The sequence below is a fragment of the Pongo pygmaeus genome, chromosome 14, assembly GCF_028885625.2.
Source record: "Pongo pygmaeus isolate AG05252 chromosome 14, NHGRI_mPonPyg2-v2.0_pri, whole genome shotgun sequence".
In the NCBI taxonomy this organism is placed as follows: domain Eukaryota; kingdom Metazoa; phylum Chordata; class Mammalia; order Primates; family Hominidae; genus Pongo; species Pongo pygmaeus.
The window spans coordinates 86,575,211-86,597,986 of record NC_072387.2 but is presented as its reverse complement, the minus strand read 5'-3'; the positions used below and the strand labels follow the sequence as shown (position 1 = coordinate 86,597,986).

General features: G+C 35.5%; 1 protein-coding gene across 28 annotated transcripts in view; it reads left to right on the top strand.

Moving 5' to 3' along the window:
- MYCBP2 (MYC binding protein 2) overlaps positions 1 to 22,776 on the top strand; it is a 275,983-nt gene that overhangs the window by 138,620 nt on the left and 114,587 nt on the right. For all 28 annotated transcript variants that reach the window (XM_063650979.1, XM_063650974.1, XM_054446938.2 and 25 more), the window contains 12 exons: positions 448 to 669; positions 2,079 to 2,270; positions 4,450 to 4,656; positions 5,801 to 5,932; positions 7,995 to 8,173; positions 10,845 to 10,987; positions 12,763 to 12,863; positions 13,533 to 13,751; positions 15,612 to 15,837; positions 16,773 to 16,891; positions 17,624 to 17,711; positions 20,238 to 20,287. In XM_063650979.1, coding sequence (XP_063507049.1) covers positions 448 to 669; positions 2,079 to 2,270; positions 4,450 to 4,656; positions 5,801 to 5,932; positions 7,995 to 8,173; positions 10,845 to 10,987; positions 12,763 to 12,863; positions 13,533 to 13,751; positions 15,612 to 15,837; positions 16,773 to 16,891; positions 17,624 to 17,711; positions 20,238 to 20,287 — 1,878 coding nt within the window. The remainder of the gene's footprint in view (positions 1 to 447; positions 670 to 2,078; positions 2,271 to 4,449; positions 4,657 to 5,800; positions 5,933 to 7,994; positions 8,174 to 10,844; positions 10,988 to 12,762; positions 12,864 to 13,532; positions 13,752 to 15,611; positions 15,838 to 16,772; positions 16,892 to 17,623; positions 17,712 to 20,237; positions 20,288 to 22,776) is intronic.

The following is a 22,776-nucleotide window of genomic DNA, read 5'->3' as shown; positions in this document are numbered from 1 at the left end:
TTTGTGACCTTAGTGAAATGTGCTTGTAATAGCACAGATTTGTAATTTGCATCATTTATTATTTGAGAAAAATAGTCTCAGTCCTTATTGAAAATACCTTAGATACATTCTAATTGGGGCCTTTTTGGCATCTTCCTTTGAAACAGTACTAGAGAATACTGTGATTGTGAGGATATGAAAATATAAAAATGCTCATTTACTAGAGGACAGGAGCCTGATTTTTCTTGACCAGACTCAATTTTTCATCTTCATTGAATAGTAACTTAAACAATTGTTTTTTAATGTATAGATGTAGTATTATTCTATAACAAGACAATTTAAATGACCGAGTGACAGAAAATTTTGGTATAATTTAAAAGATGGTTTACCTTTTATATATTCAGAAACTTAGATTATACTGATGCTATATTTTTTGGTGGGGGGGGGGCATATTTTTGTTTTTAAAAGGATATCCAAGAAGCAAACTTCAAGACATCAAGTAGCCGACTCCTTGCAGCTGTTATGTCAGCTCTGTGTCACACGTCTGTTAAGCTGACTTCCATCTTCCCGATTGCATATGATGGAGAAGTATTACTACGATCAATTGTTAAACAAGTTAGTACAGAGAACGACTCAACACTAGTTCATCGTTTTCCCCTTTTGGTGGCACATATGGAGAAACTCAGCCAGGTAGGTCTGTCTCTGAAATCTCTTTTATACAGAGGCAATAAAACTGTAAATGGTTTTATTTATTGCCTCTGTTATACAGAGGCAATAAAACCGTAAACAAACCAAGCTAAGCGTGTTTAGCTTGGTGCTTATTCTTCTGTATTTTTAAGTATATTTACAAAATGATTATTTAATGAATGACATCCGTTTTTTGAAATAATATTTTTGAAAAATGTTCATATTTACCTATAAAATGAAGTTTTTTTTGCTCTAACGGTTTAATCACTCACCTTTAAAAAAATTTGACAGTTATACAATGAATACCTACATATTTGTTTTTCCTGAACCATTTGAAGGTAAGTTGCAGATACTTTACATTCTAATATAATATTTTAGATTTCTAAGATAGAATGATAAGAAAATAAAGGATTTTTAAAATATCTACTTAATAACACTTTGGTATATTAAAATAAGCACTGTAAATAATAGATATAGGAAACATTTACATAAATCATTTTCATGCTGGAAATCAGCTAAATTAATCACCTTTTCCCTTTTTTCTGAAAAATAAAGTATTTTTCCTTTATTGAGACTGTGACTTTTTGAAATTTTTCTACCAGTAGGGGTTGGAATTTTCTTATCTCCACTTAGGAAAACAAATACAGTAGAAATTATAAAACTACATAGGAATCATATGTGTGTACAAAAAGAATTTTGTTAAAAAATTGATTTACACAGACTAGAGTTGCATTACAGCTAAATATACTAGAATTTATTATCTCAGATTAAGATCTTGTCCTATAGAAAAAGCTTTTTATTTTTGTTTTTTAAGACGAGCTCATTCTGTCACCCAGTCTACAGTGCAGTTGCGCCATCGCAGTTTACTGCAACCTTAACCTCCTGGACTCAAACGATCTTCCCACCTCAGCCTCCCAAGTAGCTGGGGCTGTAGGCACATACCACCACACCCGGCTAACTTTTTAAAAAAACATTTTGTAGAGACAAGTTCTTACTATGTTGCCCAAGCTGGTCTCAAACTCCTGGCCTCAAGTGATCCTCCCATCTCAGCCTCCCAAAGTGCTGGTATTGCTGACACCACACCCAGCCAAAAAAGCTTTTTAAATGGAAAGAATAGTTTTCTGTCTGTCATATAGGATTGTAAATTGAAAGTTAAATAAGAGAATAAAATAGGACTCAAAGCTAATAAAAACATTTTGTAAATGTATGGTACTTTGATACACAGAGACAGATAATTCAAAAAAGAACTTCTAAGTGAAAGGTGGCTCCACATATAACCAGAAAGATTTGTAGAAATTGACTCTGATTCAAGTCTGAATTTTAAGAGTATCAGAAAGACAAGGTTTTCAAATTGAGTACTCCTATGAAGGAAAATAAAACAATACCTTAGAACTTTTTCTTATGTATCATAGAGTGAAGAGAATATCTCAGGGATGACAAGCTTCCGTGAAGTTCTGGAGAAAATGCTGGTCATTGTTGTACTACCAGTCAGGAACAGCCTGAGGAGAGAAAACGAGCTCTTCTCCTCCCACCTCGTCTCTAACACCTGTGGATTACTGGCCAGCATTGTCAGTGAACTGACAGCGTCAGCCCTGGGATCTGAGGTAATACATTATATTTTGACACTGGATAAAAAGCACATGTGTAAGTTTTTTACGCAGTTTCTTTTTTCAACTATTTTGGCTTTGTGGAAGCTAATTTCACATTGGATTAGCAACCTCAATGCATTGTTTTTCTTTTTTGCCTTTCTCACTACCTCCTACTTGCTCTGATTTGTTACTTTTCTCTCACCAGTTTACCCAGCATCCACAGGAATATAAAGTATACGTTTTCCTCATAGAGCAGGTTGTCATCTGCCCCATTGCACAAGCCCACCACCATGCCCCGTGAAAAGCAAAGATAGTTCTCACTGCTGGGAGATGAGTAACGTTGCTGAAGTCAGGCCCTACTCATAGTGCACACGTAGTGTGGGAAAGGTAACGAAGTTTAGACTTCAGTTCTGCCCACTCAACTGACATTAGAGAAATACATATTTAAAATTGGAATAATAATTTTTATTTCACCTCTATCACAGGTTTTTTGAAATTGTAATAAAATATACATAATATAAAATTTGCCATTCTAATCATTTTTATGTGTACAGTTCAGTGGCATTAAATGCATTCACTTTGTTGTGCTTAGTTGTACATTATCGCGAAGTTTTCAAAGTATCAAATACTATGTTTGAGAAAAATCACTTTGAAAGTGCCTTTACATTTTGTAAAGTAACATTATTTTATTCCATTTCACTGCCTTACTCTTTCTTATAACTTAACTGAATGTTTTGACTGAATTTGGGGAATGTTTCTGTTTTTTCCTCCTAAAAAACAGACAGTAGATTGGTTTGGAAAATCATGTCCTAATGTGAAATATCTTACATCATTCAAATGAATGTTTAATAATCAGCATATATTCAGTGGCCCTAGCTCCCAAGTTCTTGTCAAGGAACTTCCTTTCTCTATTTTACTTTTATAATTCCTAATCTTTGCTTTTTCTTTTAAATTTATTTTAACACCTATTCTGAATTAACCCATCCAATATATACACATTATTGATTCATTGTGACAGTTTAGCCTTTAGAATTTCATTGTATGAAATTCATACATAAGAAATTCGCATACATATGGTTCATCGCATACACTTGAGCTAATTTTAGTCTCTCATCCTGGGAAGCACTTTCTAAGTTTCTTGGTTAACTTTGAGTTTGGCCTCGGAGATTATTGAAGCCCTTGTCAGAAATTTTTAAATTTTTTACATTTACTCATTTAGTCTATAATACCTTCCTTTGGTAGTATACTCTGCAGGATGCAGGAGAGTCTATAATGCGTAGATCCCCTTCCAAAGTTTACTAAAGAGTTCTCCCCTTTAAACTTACCTTTCCAATGAAAAGGAATACCAAAAGTTACAGAGTGCCTGGTATACAACTTTGGGAGTTTCCACAGGTCCTGGCTTAGAGATGAATATTTCTTTCTCAGAGCAGTTTGCAATTTTTGTTAGAATCATAAACTTCCATTTTTTTTTCCTATTTAGTCTCCCAAAATTCTGCAGCCAACTTAGATGAGAAGTAGGCTTTGTAAATAAAAAGAGCGGTTTCAACCCAAAATAAGTTCTCTGATCCTCTCTAGTGAAAGTCTATAATTAGTATGGTTGCACATGTGTGTGTGTATGTATTCAAATACTGAATGCTGTTACAAAAATATCACTGTATATATTCATAGTATTCAATCTTAGGGTATAGACCATTTTCTTCAAATGAAGTCTTACTTGCAAATTCACAGGTGAGGAGAGAGAGGACATAGTCTGGTTGAAGAGGGGAACCATAAATTTACCTCTTCCTTGCACACCTATGTCTGCAGAATTTCTAGAGCTCTGTGTTGCATAGTTTGAAAACTGTTGATCTATAGAATTTCGATGAAATTTTTAGCATCTCTTTTCAAAGTCTGATGATTTATTCATACGTTATGACTGATAAGACAAGCTTGTACTTCTGACATTATAAATTAAGTGGAAAGTATAGTTTCATATGGCTAAAGGAAGAAAATACTGTCAAGTGACATTGATTTGTGAATTTAGATTGATAAAATCTGGTTTTATTGTGAGTTAATCTCTCAGTAGAACATACCTTTAGGAATGTTTATATCCACTTATTAAATAAAGATTATTTTGTTAGACTTCTTAGAAACCTTTGGATGGTTTTGTTAAAGGTGTACAAACTACTGATACAATTGCTTTTATTGTTCACAGGTTGATGGACTTAATTCTCTTCAGTCTGTAAAAGCTAGTGCTAACCGATTTACAAAAACAAGTCAGGGCAGAAGTTGGAACACTGGGAACGGGTCCCCTGATGCAATCTGTTTTTCAGTAGACAAACCTGGAATAGTTGTGGTTGGTTTCTCTGTCTATGGAGGAGGTGGAATTCATGAATATGAATTAGAGGTGTTGGTTGATGATGTAAGTATCACCCTTTTAGCATTTATCCTGATTAGTGGGTTGTGTATCAGGATTTACCATTGTCATAGTATGATGGGTCCATACCTTCAGGGGTTTACTAGATCAATCACTGATGAATGACACTAAAGAAATTGAAAAAGACTGGCCACAGTGGCTCACACCTGTAATCTCAGCTCTTTGAGAGGCTGAGGCAGTTGGATGACTTGAGCACAGGAGTTCACGACCAGCCTAGGCAATATGGCAAAACCCCACCTCTACGAAAAATACAAATATTAGCTAAGTGTGGTGGCACACGCCTGTAATCCCAGCTACTCTGGAGGCTGGGGTGGCAGGATCACTTGAGCCCAGGAGGTTGAGGCTGCAGTAAGCCATAATCATGCCACTGCACTCAAGCCTGGGCAACAGAGTGAGACCCTGTCTCAAAAAAAAAAAAAAAAAAAAGAAAGAAAAGAAATTGAAAAATAATGATTTTACCTGATTGCTTGTGTTCCATCTTTCCACCTTGGGTCACTACTGCTTCATATTTTTTGTACTTTCAGAAAGAGAAAGATTTAAAGTGGAATTAAAGACTAAAAAGTATTTAGCTAAGTCCCTGATGACAAGTCTTGAGTAGTTTTTTTTTTGTATTGTCATTTTTCAAGAATCACAATGTTCAGATGGACTATGTCATAGAGTACTAATGGGTGATTCTTAGCGAAGACAGTATTGGTTGACTGATTCAGCTATATCTTTCTATATTCTCTAAAATTACTTAAAGTACCTGAGTTTTATTAAAATGGGACAGATGGGGTAGCATGTAAATCATTGCCTATTAAATAGCAAGTCTATCTCTATCTCTAACTTGATTCCTTTCACTAGTTAATTTGAATTTATTCCCTACTTCATTAGGCTTTATAAATGTGAAGAAGTAGAAATAGTTTAAGTCATCAGAAGAGAAAAGCTTATTTATGTTGTAGTCTTCTCAAGAAATCACATAAAAATGTATGCAGTACCCCCAACTTTTTCTTTCATATGTATGGGAAAATACTAATGGCTAATTTTATATTCAAGAAAATAAATTTTAAAAATAATAATTATAAATCAAAATTGTTCATACAATAAAATTAAGAGTCTGGTGGAATTTTTGTGTTTCCTTTTTTTTTAGAGTGAACATGCAGGAGATTCAACTCATTCCCACAGATGGACATCTCTGGAATTAGTGAAAGGAACTTACACAACAGATGACTCACCCAGTGATATAGCTGAGATCAGACTTGACAAAGTGGTTCCTTTAAAGGTAGTTTCAACTGAATGTTTCTATTGTGAATAAGAGGTATTATTATGTAGTTAAAATAGTGAAGAGTATTGCATGAATTTTGTTTGTTAGCTATAGCTATTTGTAGGTTATCCTTTATACGGTACTTCATATATTTATGGAGTACCTACTATGTACCTGATGTTGTACCACATTATATTATATTTTTGCATAATGTTTCTTAAAGTCTGGAGTAGTAGGAAGTTTTGTAGTCAAACAGACTTAGCTTTGGATACCTGCTATTCCACATACTAACTTTAAGACACTGGCAGGTCATTATTTAACCACTTTGAGACTTATCTGTAGATTGGAAAGAATAATACCTGCATTGTGGTATCATTGAGATTAAATAATGGAAATAAAACACCTGCCTCAGTGTCTAGCACAGTATGAAAAATAAATATTAGCTCCTGTCTTTTCTTCTCTTATTGTGCCCTAACTCATTTAAAAAAAAACAAGTGTCTTTTTGTTTTGTTTTGTTTTGTTTTGCCTTTGTTCCCTTATTTTTTTATTATTAGTATTATTATTATTTTTTTGAGATGGAGTCTCACTCTGTCGCCCAGGCTGGAGTGCAGTGGCGTGATCTTGGCTCACTGCAACCTCCGCCTCCCGGGTTTAAATGATTCTCCTGTGTCAGCCTCCCAAATAGCTGGGATTACAGCCACGTGCCACTATGCCCAGCTAATTTTGTATTTTTAGTAGAGAGGGGTTTCACTGTGTTGACCAGGCTGGTCTCGAACTCCTGCCCTCAAGTGATCCACCCCGCTCAGCCTCCCAAAGTTCTGGGATTACAGGCGTGAGCTACTGCGCCCAGCCTATTTTCTAACAATATTTGGCAAAATAGAGAAATTTTACCACATCAAAGTAATTATAAATGTTAAAATAAAATTAAAATATTTTTGAATTCAACCGAAATAAATTTCATTATAGAGCAAAATTTTGAATAAGATCGGTACACGAGAGATTTCATCAGGAAGAATTTAGATAATGAAAAACCAAAAAGCTTTTATTGTGAAATTTATATCATGGGTCATAAAGCATTAGTTTCTATAGCTCACATTTTCAAAGTACAGTGCATTATATTTTGGACAGCTTTTTTCCTATGGATTTTTTTTCTCATGTCTGTTTGCCTATATATTTCTATCTCTGAGTTTTTCTTAAAAATATAATAGACTCACCATTATTTTTTTCTCACATCTAAAATTATTTTAAAAGTTAAACTAGTCAAGGAAAAGTATCAGCTTATGCAATTAAAATCTCTTATTGCCAGGCACAGTAGCTCACACCTGTAATTCCAGTACTCTTGAGACACCAGGAAGGGAGGATCACTTGAGCTTGGGAGTTTGAGGCCAGGCTGGGCTATATAGTCAAACCTTATCTCTACAGAAACACCTTAAAAAATTAGCTGAGTGTGACGGAACGCACCAGTGGGAGGATTGCTTGAGCCCAGGAAGAGGAGGCCACATTGAACCAAGATTGCACCACTGCACTTCAGGCTGGGTGACAGAGCAAGATCCTGTCTCAGGGGGGAAAAAAAAAAAAAAAAAAATTTATATATATATATATAAAATATATATATATAAAATATATATGTATAAAATATATATATATAAAATATATATGTATATATTATGGCTAATATTCTAGCAGTAAAATTAAGAGCAGGCACTAGTTACACTGGTTGTGTTCAGACCTAGTTCCATCACTTACTAGCTGCCTGACTTTGAACAAGTTACTTAACTTCTCTGAACCTCAGATTCCTCGTCTGTAAAATAGGGATAGTAATGATACTTACCTCATGAGGTCATTTTAAGGATTAATTAAATTCCATAAAGTACTTAGGACAGTTGCTTTTATGCAACAGGTGTTCAGTAAATGTTAGCCGTCATCATGTTTGATTCATTAAAAACTTACTTAATTATATCATCTGTAAATACAACAAAGAATTTCAGTATATTTGCCTATTTTACTGCTGGAGTTCTTTTTGTATATCCTCTGTACATTGTGAATAAAAGTAAACATGTTTTACGTCTTTATAATAAAGGAAAATGTTAAATATGCTGTGCGCTTGAGGAACTATGGAAGCCGTACAGCCAATGGAGATGGAGGAATGACCACGGTTCAGTGCCCTGATGGTGTGACATTCACATTCAGCACGTGCAGCTTGAGCAGTAACGGCACAAACCAAACCAGAGGACAGATCCCACAGATACTTTACTACAGGTGGGTGAATGTATAGAGATAAGGGAAATACTTTACAGTGGTAGAACATACACAGTCTACTACCAGGTAAAGTTACTAACTGGATAATTATAATTAAATGGTACAGTGTATCTTCTTAGCACAAATTCATATAAAGAAATCTCATTTTAATATATAAATTCAATGTTTGCTACAAAAGTTAATGCTTTAAAATATTTTTGCTGTTATTTCTTCAATATCATTGAAATGTTTGTGCACTGGGCATATGTGCTGTTGCTGTCACTCTATAATTTCTGGTCTGCAATTTCAAATTTAAAGGGTATTCATTTATTTTTATAAAATACCTCAAACTGATGATCAGATAGACTGTACTCAGATAGTGGTGTTGCCTTGATCCTGTTATCTAGTCACAGAATATTTTGATGTCTGTGAATCTTGGACCTGCCCCCTGGGGCCCTAGAATATATAATAGTGTGTTTCTTATAATGTTTTTAACAAAAACCATTCCTTATGTAAACCTTGGAAAATAAAAGAATGATAACAACCCTTGGGTTAAAAAAATCTTTTAAATACACATTTCTCACTGAGTCTGAATTTTTCTTGTAGCGGCAAAGCTGGCGTCTTAGGTAATCATGAGTACCATTTACCACATTTGTCCTTAGCCTGACTTGGCATTAAATCACTGAATTTCCATGTCACTTTTGGAGGCTTGCTGCTTCCTCTCTTTCCTTCATAAAGAGTCTAGGGATGGTGCCTAGGTAGATAGTATAAAATAATTTCCCTAGATATAGATTTTCTGCTTCCTCTTTCCGTGAGAAATAGAATAGAAATAGCAGGCAGTAAATAGCTATGTAGTTCAGTGTTGCTGCTGAAATACAAAAGCTGTCTAGTCTTTTGCCCCAGTCAGGAAAAACTTTGTTACATAAGCCCTACAATAAATAGTACATTATTCTCTTTCTTAAACTATGGATTAAAAACTCTGTTGTGCGTTAAGAGTTACATGTTTCAGAAAGCTGGAGAGCCACTAACAGCATCTGCCATCCAAACTTTGTATCTTATACAAAGTACAGTGTTTTGAGTATTTTCATGTTTTCTATTAAGCTTTAAATACCCTTAGCTTTACATTTTTAAAAAATGAAAAATATTAAAGTCCTTTAGTTTTAAATACCATCCTGCTCTGATAGCTCCCAAGTTTACATCCCTAGCCTTCATGACCTCTGAGCCCTGTACTCCAGGTCTCTCTTCTGACATCTTCATTTGGATGACACTAGTGGAGATGGTGTTAGTAGCTGTGTGCCAGGCCATGCTTTGAGTGTGTTACCTGTGTTATCTCAGCTTGTCCTCGCAGTAACCCCAGGAGGTAGGTACTTTTCTTATCCCTATTTCACAGATGATGGAACTGAGACGCTGAATTGTCCAGAGTCACACCTCTGGTAAGTTATGCTACTGCGACTTGTAGGCAGGAAGTCAGATTTCAGGTGATACAACCTTAACCAGTATGCTGCACTTTCTCTTTAAGGATGTTCGCTATAGTTGGCTAGTAGACATCTGAGGTTTCATGTGGCCAGAATATTCATCTCCCTTCCACAGTTACAGCCAGACACCTTGGAGTCATTCTTGACTTCTCTTTCCCTCATACTTTACACCTAGTTCATCAAGAAGTCCTGTCAGCTATACTTCTAAAATATCCTAAATGTGACCTTTTCTTCTACTTCCATATTTAATAGTCTAGACCAAGCCACTGCAACCTCTAGCTGCTAACTGTAATAAGCCTCTAAACTAGTCTCCCTCCTTTCACTATTGGTCTCCTACAATCAGTTCTCCACAGCACAGCCAGAGTGATCTGATAAAAATATAAATCATACCAAGTTCCACCCTTGCTCCAAACCCAGCTTTCCATTCTCATACCGATATAAAATGTAAAGTCATTATGTGGCCTACAAACCTTACACAATTTGACTCTTGTTTCCCTTCCCACCCATCACCCTTCACTCTTTCTCCTTTTCTTCCAGCCATACATGTCTTCATTCTGTTCCTTTAATACACCAGTGTGTTCCTTTTGCCCTGACAGTTTTCCCTCAGCTCTTCGCATGGGTCTTTAAAAAAAAAAAAAAATTCAGGTCAGCTGGGCACGGCAGCTCACTCCTATAATCCCAGCATTTTGGGAGGCCAAGATGGGTGGATCACAAGGTCAGGAGTTCGAGACCAGCCTGGCCAACATGGGGTTTTAGTAGAAACCCCATCTCTACTAAAAACAGAAAAATTAGTTGGGCATGGTGGTGCATGCCTATAATCCCAGCTGTTTGGGAGGCTGAGGGAGGAGAATTACTTGAACCTGGGAGGCAGAGGTTGCAGTGAGCCGAGATCATGCCACTGCACTCCAGCCTGGGCGACAGAGCAAGACTCTGTCTCAAATAAGTAAATAATTTAATTAATTCAGATCTTTGTTAAATATGAGTTCCTTGGAGAACTGATCTTATTTAAAATAACACCCTTCACTTTATGCCTTATGCTGCTGTATTTTTCTTCAAAGCCCTTACCATTCCCTATAATTATATAGTTGCATGTTTACTTTTTTAACTTTTAAAAAGCTATAAATTAAATGAGGATCTCAGATCCAGATATGATTTCTGGCATTGGATCATGTTTTACTTACCATTGTAAAATAATCTCATGTTTGCTCATGCTACAGGAGTGAATTTGATGGAGATTTACAATCCCAACTTCTGAGTAAAGCCAATGAAGAAGATAAAAACTGTAGCAGAGCGTTGTCTGTTGTAAGCACTGTCGTTCGAGCCTCTAAGGACCTCCTGCACAGAGCTCTTGCTGTGGATGGTAAGACTTTTTTTTTCTCAGTAGTCATATTTTAGATTCTTTATTCGCTAAATTTTTGCGTAGAATTATTGAAGAGGAACCTTCTATTATACAATTTTATAGAATTTAAGTGTTATTTATAGATCCACACATGCATTAATTTTGTATAAGTCACACTCTCCATACTGTAATGCAGAATTATTTAGAATGCTCAAAAGGAGTTATCATATATTCTTATTTTCTTAGTTAATTTAGTAAAAGAAAAATTGTATTTGGATTAAACTGGGTCTTTCTTCTTCTTTAAGTAGTCAAAAAGCTTTTTCTTCCTCTCTGTTCTGTTTCCAGTAGTGTATCGCTATCCACCCAAAACTCTGGGGAACCCTAACCGTCTGCTCAGAGGCACTTGTCTAAATTCAGCTCTATGAGTTTTTCCACTGGAATCTCTCTAGTTTGTATTCTCCTCTCTTTCACTTCTTCTCCTGCCGTCATTTAGACTGCCATGGTGCAAGTACATGTCATTTTTTAATATAGGGTTAATATCCCAATAATCTCACTGCTACATTTCCCCCATTCTCCATCTAGTTGTTTAGTTACTCTTCACACTGGCAGCAGAGTTATCATTATGAAAACATGGTTATGGCCGGGCACGGTGGCTCATGCCTGTAATCCCAGCACTTTGGGAGGCCGAGGCAGGCAGATCACGAGGTCAGGAGTTTGAGACCAGCCTGAGCAACATGGTGAAACCCCATCTCTACTAAAAATACAAAAATTAGCCGGGCATGGTGGCTGGTGACTGTAATCCTAGCTACTCAGAAGGCTGAGGCAGGAGAATCGCTTGAACCCAGGAGGCGGAGGCTGCAGTGAGCCGAGATTGCGCCACTGCACTCCAGCCTGGGTGAGAGAGTGAGACTCCATCTCAAAAAGAAAAAAAATTGTTACCTCCACCTCCTTATTATATAACATTAATTCCTAAACCTAGTTTAACATCAGAACCACCTGGAAAACTTGCTGAAAATAAAGACTATTAGGTTTATCCCCAGGGCCTGAAGCTAGGCTAAAAAACTATTTTTTAAATAAGTGTGCAGCCTGTTTTGATGTAACAGCAGACCTAGGAATCAGTATTTGGGAGAATAATTGGCCTATAAAATAAAGGTCTTCACAGTATAGGCTCAGCTTATCTTTCCAGCACCATGTTCACGGATAACTGACTAAAATGTTAATCAGCAAAGTGCTTTTCTTGGAAAAACAGAAAGCAATGTAGCTTAATAACAGTAAACGTTTTTGGAGTGCTGAATATGTGTAGGTGTTGTTCTAAGTGTTTTACATATATTACCTCGTTTAATCTTCGCAACATCCAAATGAGAGGAATACTGTTGTGATCCTAAGATACAGAGTAAGTAATTTGCCTATTGTCACTGATACAGCCGTGTTTGGTGCCAGAATGGTAATTTAAAATAAAGGTTCCATTACCCTAGGTTCTGATTCCAGCTCTATTATTTTACAGGTACATGTACTTATATATTAAGTATTTTGGGTAAGATACTTAAACACTATGTGCCGTGGTTTTCCTTTCTAAAAATTGGGGATAATAAAAGTATCTTATTTTGCGTATTAGTTGAGATAAGGCATATATTCTCAAAAGCCTTTAGAATAGTACCAGGCCCTTGACAAGCACCCAATTAGTGTCAACTATAGTTTCGCTCAAAAGAACAGAATATAGATTTAGTATAGCATGTATGCAGTACAATGAAATTATCTTCTAACTATAGTTTTAATGCCTTTTATGCCTTTTTTAGCTGATGACATTCCAGAACTGCTGAGTTCTTCCAGTCTGTTTTCCATGCTGCTCCCCCTTATTATAGCCTACATAGGACCAGTAGCTGCTGCTATTCCCAAGGTGTGTAATTTAATTCTATAGCTTTGAATGTTTTTTTTTAAATACCTTTTTTAAAAAAAGACGTTGTGTCTTGTCTTTACAAAAACTTGTATCTTTGAGGCATCTGGGATATAGGTAACAAGCAGAGATAGATCTGCTAATTATTAAACTTCTCTGTTCTTAGTATTGTTTACTGGATTGCTGTGCTTATTTGTTGGCTTTACATTTGAAGAATTTGTGAATGGGAAATAGATTTTAGAAATTTTAGAAATATGATATGTAAGGAAAGATTATGTTAACTGAGGTTTTTCAAATTTATGAGGTTGATGCCAAATGGTCTTCATTAATAACAATAGCAATGTTAAAGGATAAGAGTGTTTTAAAATAGTGACACATTCAAGAGATGGAAGAAATGATAAACTATTGATTCGTTGGCATAATTAAGTAAAACCTGATTTACTTCAGATCATGAAAAAACAAAAGTGTTTAAAAATATAGATTTAGATATTGTCATGTAACATCTAAGATAAATCTTTTTTTAATCGAAAGATTTCTCTTTGAACAAAAACTTAACTAGTAGAAAATTTAGATGGAAATTGTTATTAGAGTAACCAACAATTATTGTAATTCATAATTTTAGAACCACTTTCACGTGTATCTCATTTAACCATATTTTTATATGTGTACTAGGTGGCTGTAGAAGTCTTTGGCCTTGTCCAACAATTGCTTCCGTCAGTTGCCATTTTGAATCAGAAGTATGCACCCCCTGCCTTCAACCCTAATCAGTCGACAGATAGCACCACAGGAAACCAGCCTGAACAGGGCCTCTCTGCTTGTACAACCTCCAGTCACTATGCTGTCATAGAGAGTGAGCACCCGTATAAACCTGCGTGTGTGATGCATTACAAGGTAGGCACCGGTTCTTAGTGTGATTCGAATGTAAAACTTTGCATGAGGTTCTCTGGTGATATCTTAAAGAATGCCTGGCCTGTATTTACGAGTGTAGCTTCTTTTATAGTATTTACATACAGAGAATCAGCAGGTGATTAGGCCCTGTTGGATATATAAAATAATTTAAGATGGAACTTTTATCTCAAAGATGATAAAATTTTATTGGTTTATGAGAGTTGTTCTTAAATCTTCCTACAAGTATAGTGTGGTATATAATGCTAAACTTCAGGCTGTGATTTGCAATAGTAGTAGATATAAGCATTAACAATTTTAAATTGTATTTTTTGAACTAACATTATTTGTACCACAGCCTGAGCTCTGAAAATTTACAACCCCAATGTAAGATTTAAAGTAGTCTACACATAATGTTAAAAAAAACTATGTATAAAATGTGTGTAAATTTAATGTTATTAGAGAGTGTTCAAAATCCATATTCTTTGTTTTTTCATTGTATCATGCAAATTAAGGAAGAGAAGGATAAATTTATATTTTGTGTGCTTGTAAAATATTCCACTTTTCATGGTAGAAACTATTAAGCATGTAGAAGTAAACAAGCTAGTACAGTGCACTTGATTATCCATCATCCCAGATTCAGCAGTTTCAACTCTTAGTCAGACCTGTCTTATTTATTCCCAACCTACTTCCTAACCTCCTATATTGTTTTAAAGCACATTTATGATATTTATTGATACAATGTCTCCAAAATATAAAGACCCTTAAAAATAACCATAGTATTATCACACTGAAGAAAACAATTTAATGTCTTCAAACATCATGTAAATTTTTAATAATTTGAGTTCGAATCCATATAAAATCCATACATTGTGATTAGTATGTCTCTTAAGTCCCCTTTAATCTTAAGTCCCTTTAAATCTATAAGTCTCCCTCTGTCTCTTTCTCTTTTTGTTCCCTTGAGTTCTATTTGTTGAAGAAACTGGATCCTATGTATTTGTTAGATGGGAGCCTCTTCAGCTTACCTGCTGGGTCTTTCAGACACCCCTCTTGCAGTCATTCCTAGCTTCCTTGCTTTCTGGTAGGATAAGATGTTCCAGGCTCCCTTTATATGTTTGATGCCTCAGACTTGGAACTAACCATTTTTTCAAAGTGTCCTGATTTCTGTTATACATACACACACATGTTATATTTATATATGTATATAGATAAATGTATATATGTTTATGTATAGATAGATTTATGTGTATATATAGTTTTTTAAAGATAAAATACCTCATGAGTTTATACTGTTGATACTAATTCAAATAAGGACCACAGACACACCTCAGTCTCCTTTCTCTTATATCTAAAATTCCTATTAGTGACACTGGGAATATCAGAATTAGAAAATCATTAAATTATTTAATTTGGGGTGTGTATGTGTATGTGTGTGTGTGTATGTGTGTGTGTGTTTTGTCTTTGAAGTATATCCCATCTAAATGTATGTCAAATTACTGTGTTTAAAGTAAGTTGGAATGCTCCCTCTCTGAGTGATTATGCGTTCATTGGATATACACTTAGAGAGTCGTTTATTTTATTTTAGATTTTAGGAATTGCTTTTTAAATTTGGATTTTGTTTTATAATTCTTTACATAATTACATAGTTTGAAGTCAAATTTATGAAACAAATCTAGCTTTTATCTCTGTCCTCTTCACTCTGTTCCTCCTTCTCTGTCATAGGTAACATTTTGTTGTATTTTAATTTTGTAGTTTATCCTGTTTTGTCATTTAATAAAAGCATAGACACACACACACATACAGATGCAGATATGTATGTTTGTGTGTATATATCTGTATTCATGTCACCTTGCCTGTTGACCTCAGGTGACATTCCCAGAATGTGTGAGGTGGATGACAATCGAATTTGACCCTCAGTGTGGTACTGCACAGTCAGAAGATGTCCTTCGTTTGTTGATTCCTGTCAGAACTGTTCAGAATTCAGGATATGGACCAAAATTGACATCTGTTCATGAAAATCTTAATTCATGGATAGAATTAAAGAAATTTTCAGGATCCTCTGGGTGGCCTACTATGGTTTTGGTGTTGCCAGGTAAGTTTTTTTTTCTTCTGTTTTATGTGGTAAAATAAGTGCATTTATGTATATTTAGTAAGGGTGTATCATTGAAAATGTTTATCTAATTTTTAGAGAAATTTATTAAAGACCTACTAGTATCTGGATTGCATTCGAGGAATAAATAAGGTACCCTGGGCAAGGGGCACAGCCTGATCCAAGTTTTGGAGAAGACAATGTTTTAAGGATTTTGTGAAAAAAAGATTAGCTTGAGCAAAGCAGTGTTAATGTTGAGGAGTAGCTAGCTGTCTGTGTAGTTGGGTCCAAATTATAGAAAACAATGGATTAGATCTTTTATTTTCCCAGGAAGTGCTAAATTTTCAGAACTTAACTAAGGACTGAAGTCCTTCCTTGTAAGAGAATTCGTAAACCACTTTCTTGTGTGAAGAGAAACTATGTTTTAAAACTTATGGTTTGTTGCGTTCTTAACCAGTTAACCAGGACTACTCTTGTGATCCTTCAAACTAATAGGCAATTTAATTCAGGAACTTCTTCTTTCCACTCTGACCTGCCTATTTGTTTGTTTGTTTGTTTGGGAAAAGATCAGAAAAAGCCACATGCCAGGGTAGAGGATTGCCCACTTTGAAAAATAAAAAGGCTAACCTCATTATCTGCCAAATAATTGAAAAATGATTGCCCATGTAACTTAAGTACTTTATTAAGCAGGAGAGTTTGATTATGAAAAAAATAACAATTCATTTGCGATAGACCTGTTGTTTCTAGTGTTATTTTTGGTACAATTTCCTCAAGTAGATATAGGAACGCTCCCCGCCACAAGTCTATTTAAGTTATGTAGTATATGATTTGTGTTTTTACCTATCTTGTGATAAAAGAGAAAGTCCATTGGATAAAAGACAGGGAAAATTTTATAAAATTGTTTTAGAGTTTGAACTCAATTCTGGCATTTTTATTAGGAAATGAGGCCCTTTTTTCATTGGAGACTGCATCAGATTATGTGAAAGATGACAAAGCTTCTTTCTATGGTTTTAAGTGTTTTGCAATTGGATATGAATTTAGCCCTGGACCTGATGAGGTAAGAATGAATTATCTTTTCATTCTTTTAAGGAAGATTGTGTTTCTAAAGGCTAGTGAGTTGTGCTTCTAACTGACTTAAATTGTACTGTTGCCTCTATTTGAAAAGTCGGGGCCAGGTGCAGTGGCTCACACCTGTAATTGCAGCACTTCGAGAAGTGAGAGAATCCCTTGAGGCAGTTTGAGACCAGCCTAGGCAATCTATCGAAATCCTTTCTCTACAAAAAAAATAAAAAGAAATTAATTTTAACCTAGGGGTGTGCAGTTCTAAATATTTTGTAGTTTATGTGCAGTGGTCTGTTTTGCTACTTTTAATACATGAAGAGGATGGAGTTTGTGCAACATGACCCAGCCTTTGAAGTATAGTTATATCTGCCCTGAACCTCCTCAGTTGGCTATACCTTTCTGAGTAAACAGTAGAGCCTGTTTTCAAAAAGGGACTATCATCTTGTCTAAATGTTTTAAATCATACAATAAAATAAAACCAAGGACATAGTGGACCAAAGTCAGGAATGAACAGTTATTTGAACAATGAACCTTTAAACCTGAACCTTATGACCAGCCTGAGCCACAACATTGAGTACTGAATCTCATCTACTCTCAATTTAACCATTAGCTTCACGTGCTTCCTTCTGATTTCAAAAGTAATGCATGAATTCAAATCACATTTTGTTGATAATCCGTATTATCATTCAAACATTTTTTAAGCAGCAAATTTTGTGCAATTCCATAGGGAGTCATCCAGTTAGAAAAAGAATTAGCCAATCTTGGTGGGGTTTGTGCGGCAGCTCTGATGAAGAAGGACCTAGCACTTCCTATTGGTAAGTGTGGCCAATACTGGATGTTTTTTGATAGGGTTTTGTTTTGTTTTGTTTTGTTTGTATTTTAAGAGTAGAATGTATGTATTATAAAAGGTCTGAAAATAGATTTGCAAAATGAATTTTGCAATTTCATATATTCATGAGTAATAACTGCTTCATGTACTGGTAATTTGAGTTTGTTTAGAGACTGAAGGGTATCCTCTGGCCTTTTTTAACTTACACACGCACATGGACACCCTTTTTATGCATATACATGCTTTGAGCCAGGCAGTGGGTATAGTGTGTATATTCAGCCAAGCACTGAATATATAGTGTTAAACCAAAAGTTCTAGATATTTCTTAAATATTCTAGTGGAAATATCAAGTAGACAACTGAATATTCATTGTCTAGATCAGAGGACAGGTCGATAGAAATGTAATTGAATACGATCGTTATTTAAAGACATGGGACTGTATGCAAGATATTCTAGAGAATGTAGATAAGAAAGAGAAGATAGCTTAGGATTAAAGCTGTGACTTACGAAAATTTCAAAGATGCACGGAACAGGAAGAGGAGGCTGCAAATGAGACTGAAGGAACAATCAGTGAAGTAGGAGAAAAACCAGGAGAGGGGATGTTCCTGGGATTTTTGCATGCTCTGGGAGGTGAATTAAAATCTATCATTGGACTTGAAGACTTGTTGGTTGCTTGTATATGCAATAAGAAATATGTTAGTCAAATGAGAGAACTGTAAGTACTTTCAGAATAGAGAGGGAGAATGGAAAGTAAGGAAGGGTGGTCCATTTGAATATAGATAGCTCTTTAGAAGAGTTTTTCATTGAAGCAGAACAGAGATGAGGCAGTGAAAGAAATGGTACTTTTTATATGGAGCAAATTTGTATGATATACAGATTAATCTATAATCAAGGGAGTAAAGTTGAAAATAAAAATGCTTACTGATTCTATAATGTTTATACATGGTTTAAAGTTTTATTTTCTTACCCCCCCCAAAATCCATCTTTACTCCTTCATTTAAGACTACTCTTCCCACTATTATTTTTTCCTCCCTTGTCTTCCTCTGCCTTTCCTTCTTTATTCCCTTTTCTCTTCCTGGTCCCTTTTATTCTTCTCCATTCCTTTTCTCCCACTTAATATCGGTATATATGTACAGAAATGAGACCTTGTATTCTAGCCATATGAGGAAAATTGCTAGCAACCTATTTTTGTCAATAGCTGTTAAATTTTACATTATATATACTTTTTGACATAGAAAATTTTTATACATACTTGCACAAATACTCAAAAAGTGTATGTTGAAGGATGGATTAATATAGCAGTGCTTGTGATTGTAAAACCTAGAAACAACCAAAATGTCTTTCAGTTGGGAACGGGTTAAATAAGTAATGGCATAGCCATTCAATGGTAGTCTATGCAGCTCTTTGAAAAAGTAGACCTATATAGCCTAACAAGGAAAGCTGTCCAAATTAAGTGAGAAAAGCAAGTTGCAGAAGAAGGTCCCATTTTTGCATACATTACTCTGTATGTTACAAAAAGTATGTTGTGGCTCACACCTGTAATCCCAGCACTTTGTGAGGCCAAGGCGGGTGGATCACAAGGTCAGGAGATGGAGACCATCCTGGCTAACACAGTGAAACCCCGTCTCTACTAAAAATACAAAAATTAGCCGGGTGTGGTGGCACATGCCTGTAGGCTCAGCTACTCAGGAGGCTGAGGCAGGAAAATCACTTGAACCTGGGAGGTGGAGGTTGCAGTGAGCTGAGATCGTGCCACTGCACTCCAGCCTGGGCGACAGAGTGAGACTCCATCTCAAAAGAAAAAAAAAGAGTATGTTTATATGTGGTTGAAACACATATACATTTTTGGTTTGTTTGCACACCAAGTTTCTAGAACAACACATAGGCTGTTGACACTGGATAGTTTTAAGTGGGCATGGCACTGGTTAGAGGTTTAGAATTTTTTGTTCTACACTCCTATACAATTTGAGTATTTCCCATTGAACAAGTATTACTTTATTAGTAACATTTAATAATCAAACTATCAAAGAAAGATCAATAAATAAAATATGTTCTATATTAACTAATAAAGGAGAAAATGGCTAGGGGATGCAGTCACTGCCTTATGTTTTTCTGTGAGTCCCTGTTGTTTACTAAAGTTATAGCTCTTCTATAAGGCAACCAAAATATAAAGGCCCAGATCTGAAATAATTTGTTCCCTCTTTTTTTAGACAAAACAAATACACTAAGTTCAGAAAGTATACATTTATATTCATAAATGTAGGATATATCTTTGGCAAATCACTCATGGATGCTTCTTGAGTATTGCCTTGAGAATTGTAGTATATTCCCACTGGAAGTATCTTATATATTAAAATGTATGCCACTGGGATTTTTTCCAGAATCACAAATCTTTTCAATCTGGAATAGCAGAATTATTTTTTAAAAAAAGTGTAATGAATGCAAAGGACTAGAAAATTAAACTAAACTAAATATTGACATATTTTAGTAAAACTCTTTATTTACACAACAGGTAATGAATTAGAGGAAGACCTTGAAATTCTTGAGGAGGCTGCATTGCAGGTATTGTCCCAAATGTTTTAAGGATAAACTTTGTACATTAATTTAAAAAGTATTATCACTCAGATCAGCCTATTTGTCTTGACCATTGGGTTCATTCATTAAGTACTTCACTTTATTCATTGGCATTATAGAGATAAATAACTTATAATTGCTCCCTTTGGTGGGAGAAACCCATGTGAGCCCTTTGTATTTGGTGGGTAATTGACTCTGGAGTTAGACAAAAATCCTTCAGGAGAAAAAACAAATCAAGTGCCAAGGGTGCGGAGGATGGCTTGCAGAACTGTGGCCATTTAAATTGCGTCTTGAAAGAATTTGTTTTTCTTTTTCTTTTTTGTTTTTTTGCCAGCTAGAGAAAGGGGAAAGACATTTCACAAAGGATGTATAGTTGTGTTATAAGAGGTAGCAAAAGGTGAGGTCGGTACAGTTGGTGAGCTCAGTCTGTGACAAACCAGTATGTCATATTAAGTGGTTAGGGCTAGTTGCCTGTAGACAATTGGGAGCCATCATTTGTTGTTTTTATTATTGTTTACTTTACCTTTTTTGCTCGTTTAGGCATTAACTAGCACACTTGGCACTGAATGGAAATACATGAGTACTATATTTCAGCACAATACCCCTTTGGATCTGTTACATCAACCTAATATTTTTCAAAATTGCCTAGAGATGACTATATTGTTTTCTTACTTCATTAGTCTGACTTCAGCTAGCTAGTAATCTGTAATAGGATGGAAATGTCAGAATCTGTAGGCAGCATTTGTCAAATTGTAATACCTACTTAGGCCAAACCAAAGATTCTGATGTACTGCTAAGTGAGCCCCATTGGATACCACACACTGAGAACATCAGTGATGGGGAAAATTTTGCATCTAGCAGTGGTGTGAAGATAGAAGAAAAGTTGAGAGTCTCTCAACTGGATCAGTGATACTCAGACTCTAGGATTTGATAGATTTGTAAAATTTTCCAAAAATATTTTTCCCGAGAACTTATTAAGTAAAAACACTCTTTAAAAATGTACTACTTTTTATCAGCAATGTCTTATAAAATAAGACATTTTAATAGCCCCAAATGGAAAGGTCTTAGAATGGAAGACTCTGTTATATCCTGAGTTTTTCTAATTCTGCCATGGATCAGAGAACTTTGAGCCCACATTTGGAAAACACCAATTTAGATCATACTTATTTTCTATACTAGGTATATGTAGTTAGTAATAGTGATTTAAATAATATCTGTAGAGCACTTCATAGGTTTCAGCATCTTTGATATTATCTCTCTGTTTTTATAATTACACTTTGAAATCAATATTGTGTCTTGCATCTTACAATTATAATAAGTGAAGTTCAAAGAAGTTTTGTAACTTCTTGAAGACTCAGATGGGAAACAAAGGCTGGTACCCACACCTTGTAATTGCTAAGGCTAGTGCTTTACATTTTATTTATTTCCTGAGGTGAATTAATCAAAGCGGTAATAATGAAAACATTTATTTCATCTTTATCAAGCACTATTTTAAACATTTTGTGCATTTTTAACTCCCCACAGCAACCCAATGAATTAAAAAGTTTTATCTCCATTCACAAATGAGGCATAGAGCATTTAGGCAGTTCGCCCATGATCACACAGCTAGTGAGCAACTGCACTGGGATTTGTTCGCTGGCAGTTTGGTGACAAAAGAAACCTGTCTCATTAGCTGGGCGTGGTGGCACATGCCTGTAATCCCAGCTACTCAGGAGGCTGAGGCAGGAGAATCGCTTGAACCCGGGAGTCGGAGGTTGAGGTGAGCCAAGATCATGCCATTGTACTCCAGCCCAGGCAACAAGAGTGAAACGCCGTCTCAAAAAAAAAAAAAAAAAGTTCGTGATTTTGAACACTATCTTCTGATCATAGGGAGCTGTAGTGTTGTCAGTAATGTTAAGAAACTTCTGCGTTTTAAAAAGCCACTGGCATCTTATGTGTATTCCTTTTTTAAAGTTAAATCTTTGTACCTTAAATTCAAAAATAAAAATAAATTCAACAGATATATAATAAACAATATGTGTCAGGCAACATTCTAGGTGAAGGAGAGCTATCAAAGAGTTTCTATTAGTCCATTTTCACACTGCTATAAAGAACTGCCTGAGGCTGGGTAATTTATAAAGCAAAGAGGTTTAATTGACTCACAGTTCCCTACGTGGCTGAGGAGGCCTCAGGAAACTTACAGTCATGGCAGAAGGCAAAAGGGAAGTAAGGCACTTCTTACATGGCAGCAGGAGAGAGAGAAGGGGAAAGGCCTACACACTTATCAAACAACCAGATATTGTAAGGACAACAGCAAGGGGGAAGTCTGCCCCCATGATTCAGTCACCTCCCACCAGGTCACTCCCCAACACGTGGAGATTATAATTCGAGTTGAGATTTGGGTGGGGACACAGAGCCAAACCATATCAGAGTTCATATATTGTTTATAATTTCAGGGATTATTATGGTATATAAAGTGTCATCTAGACCAGATATGG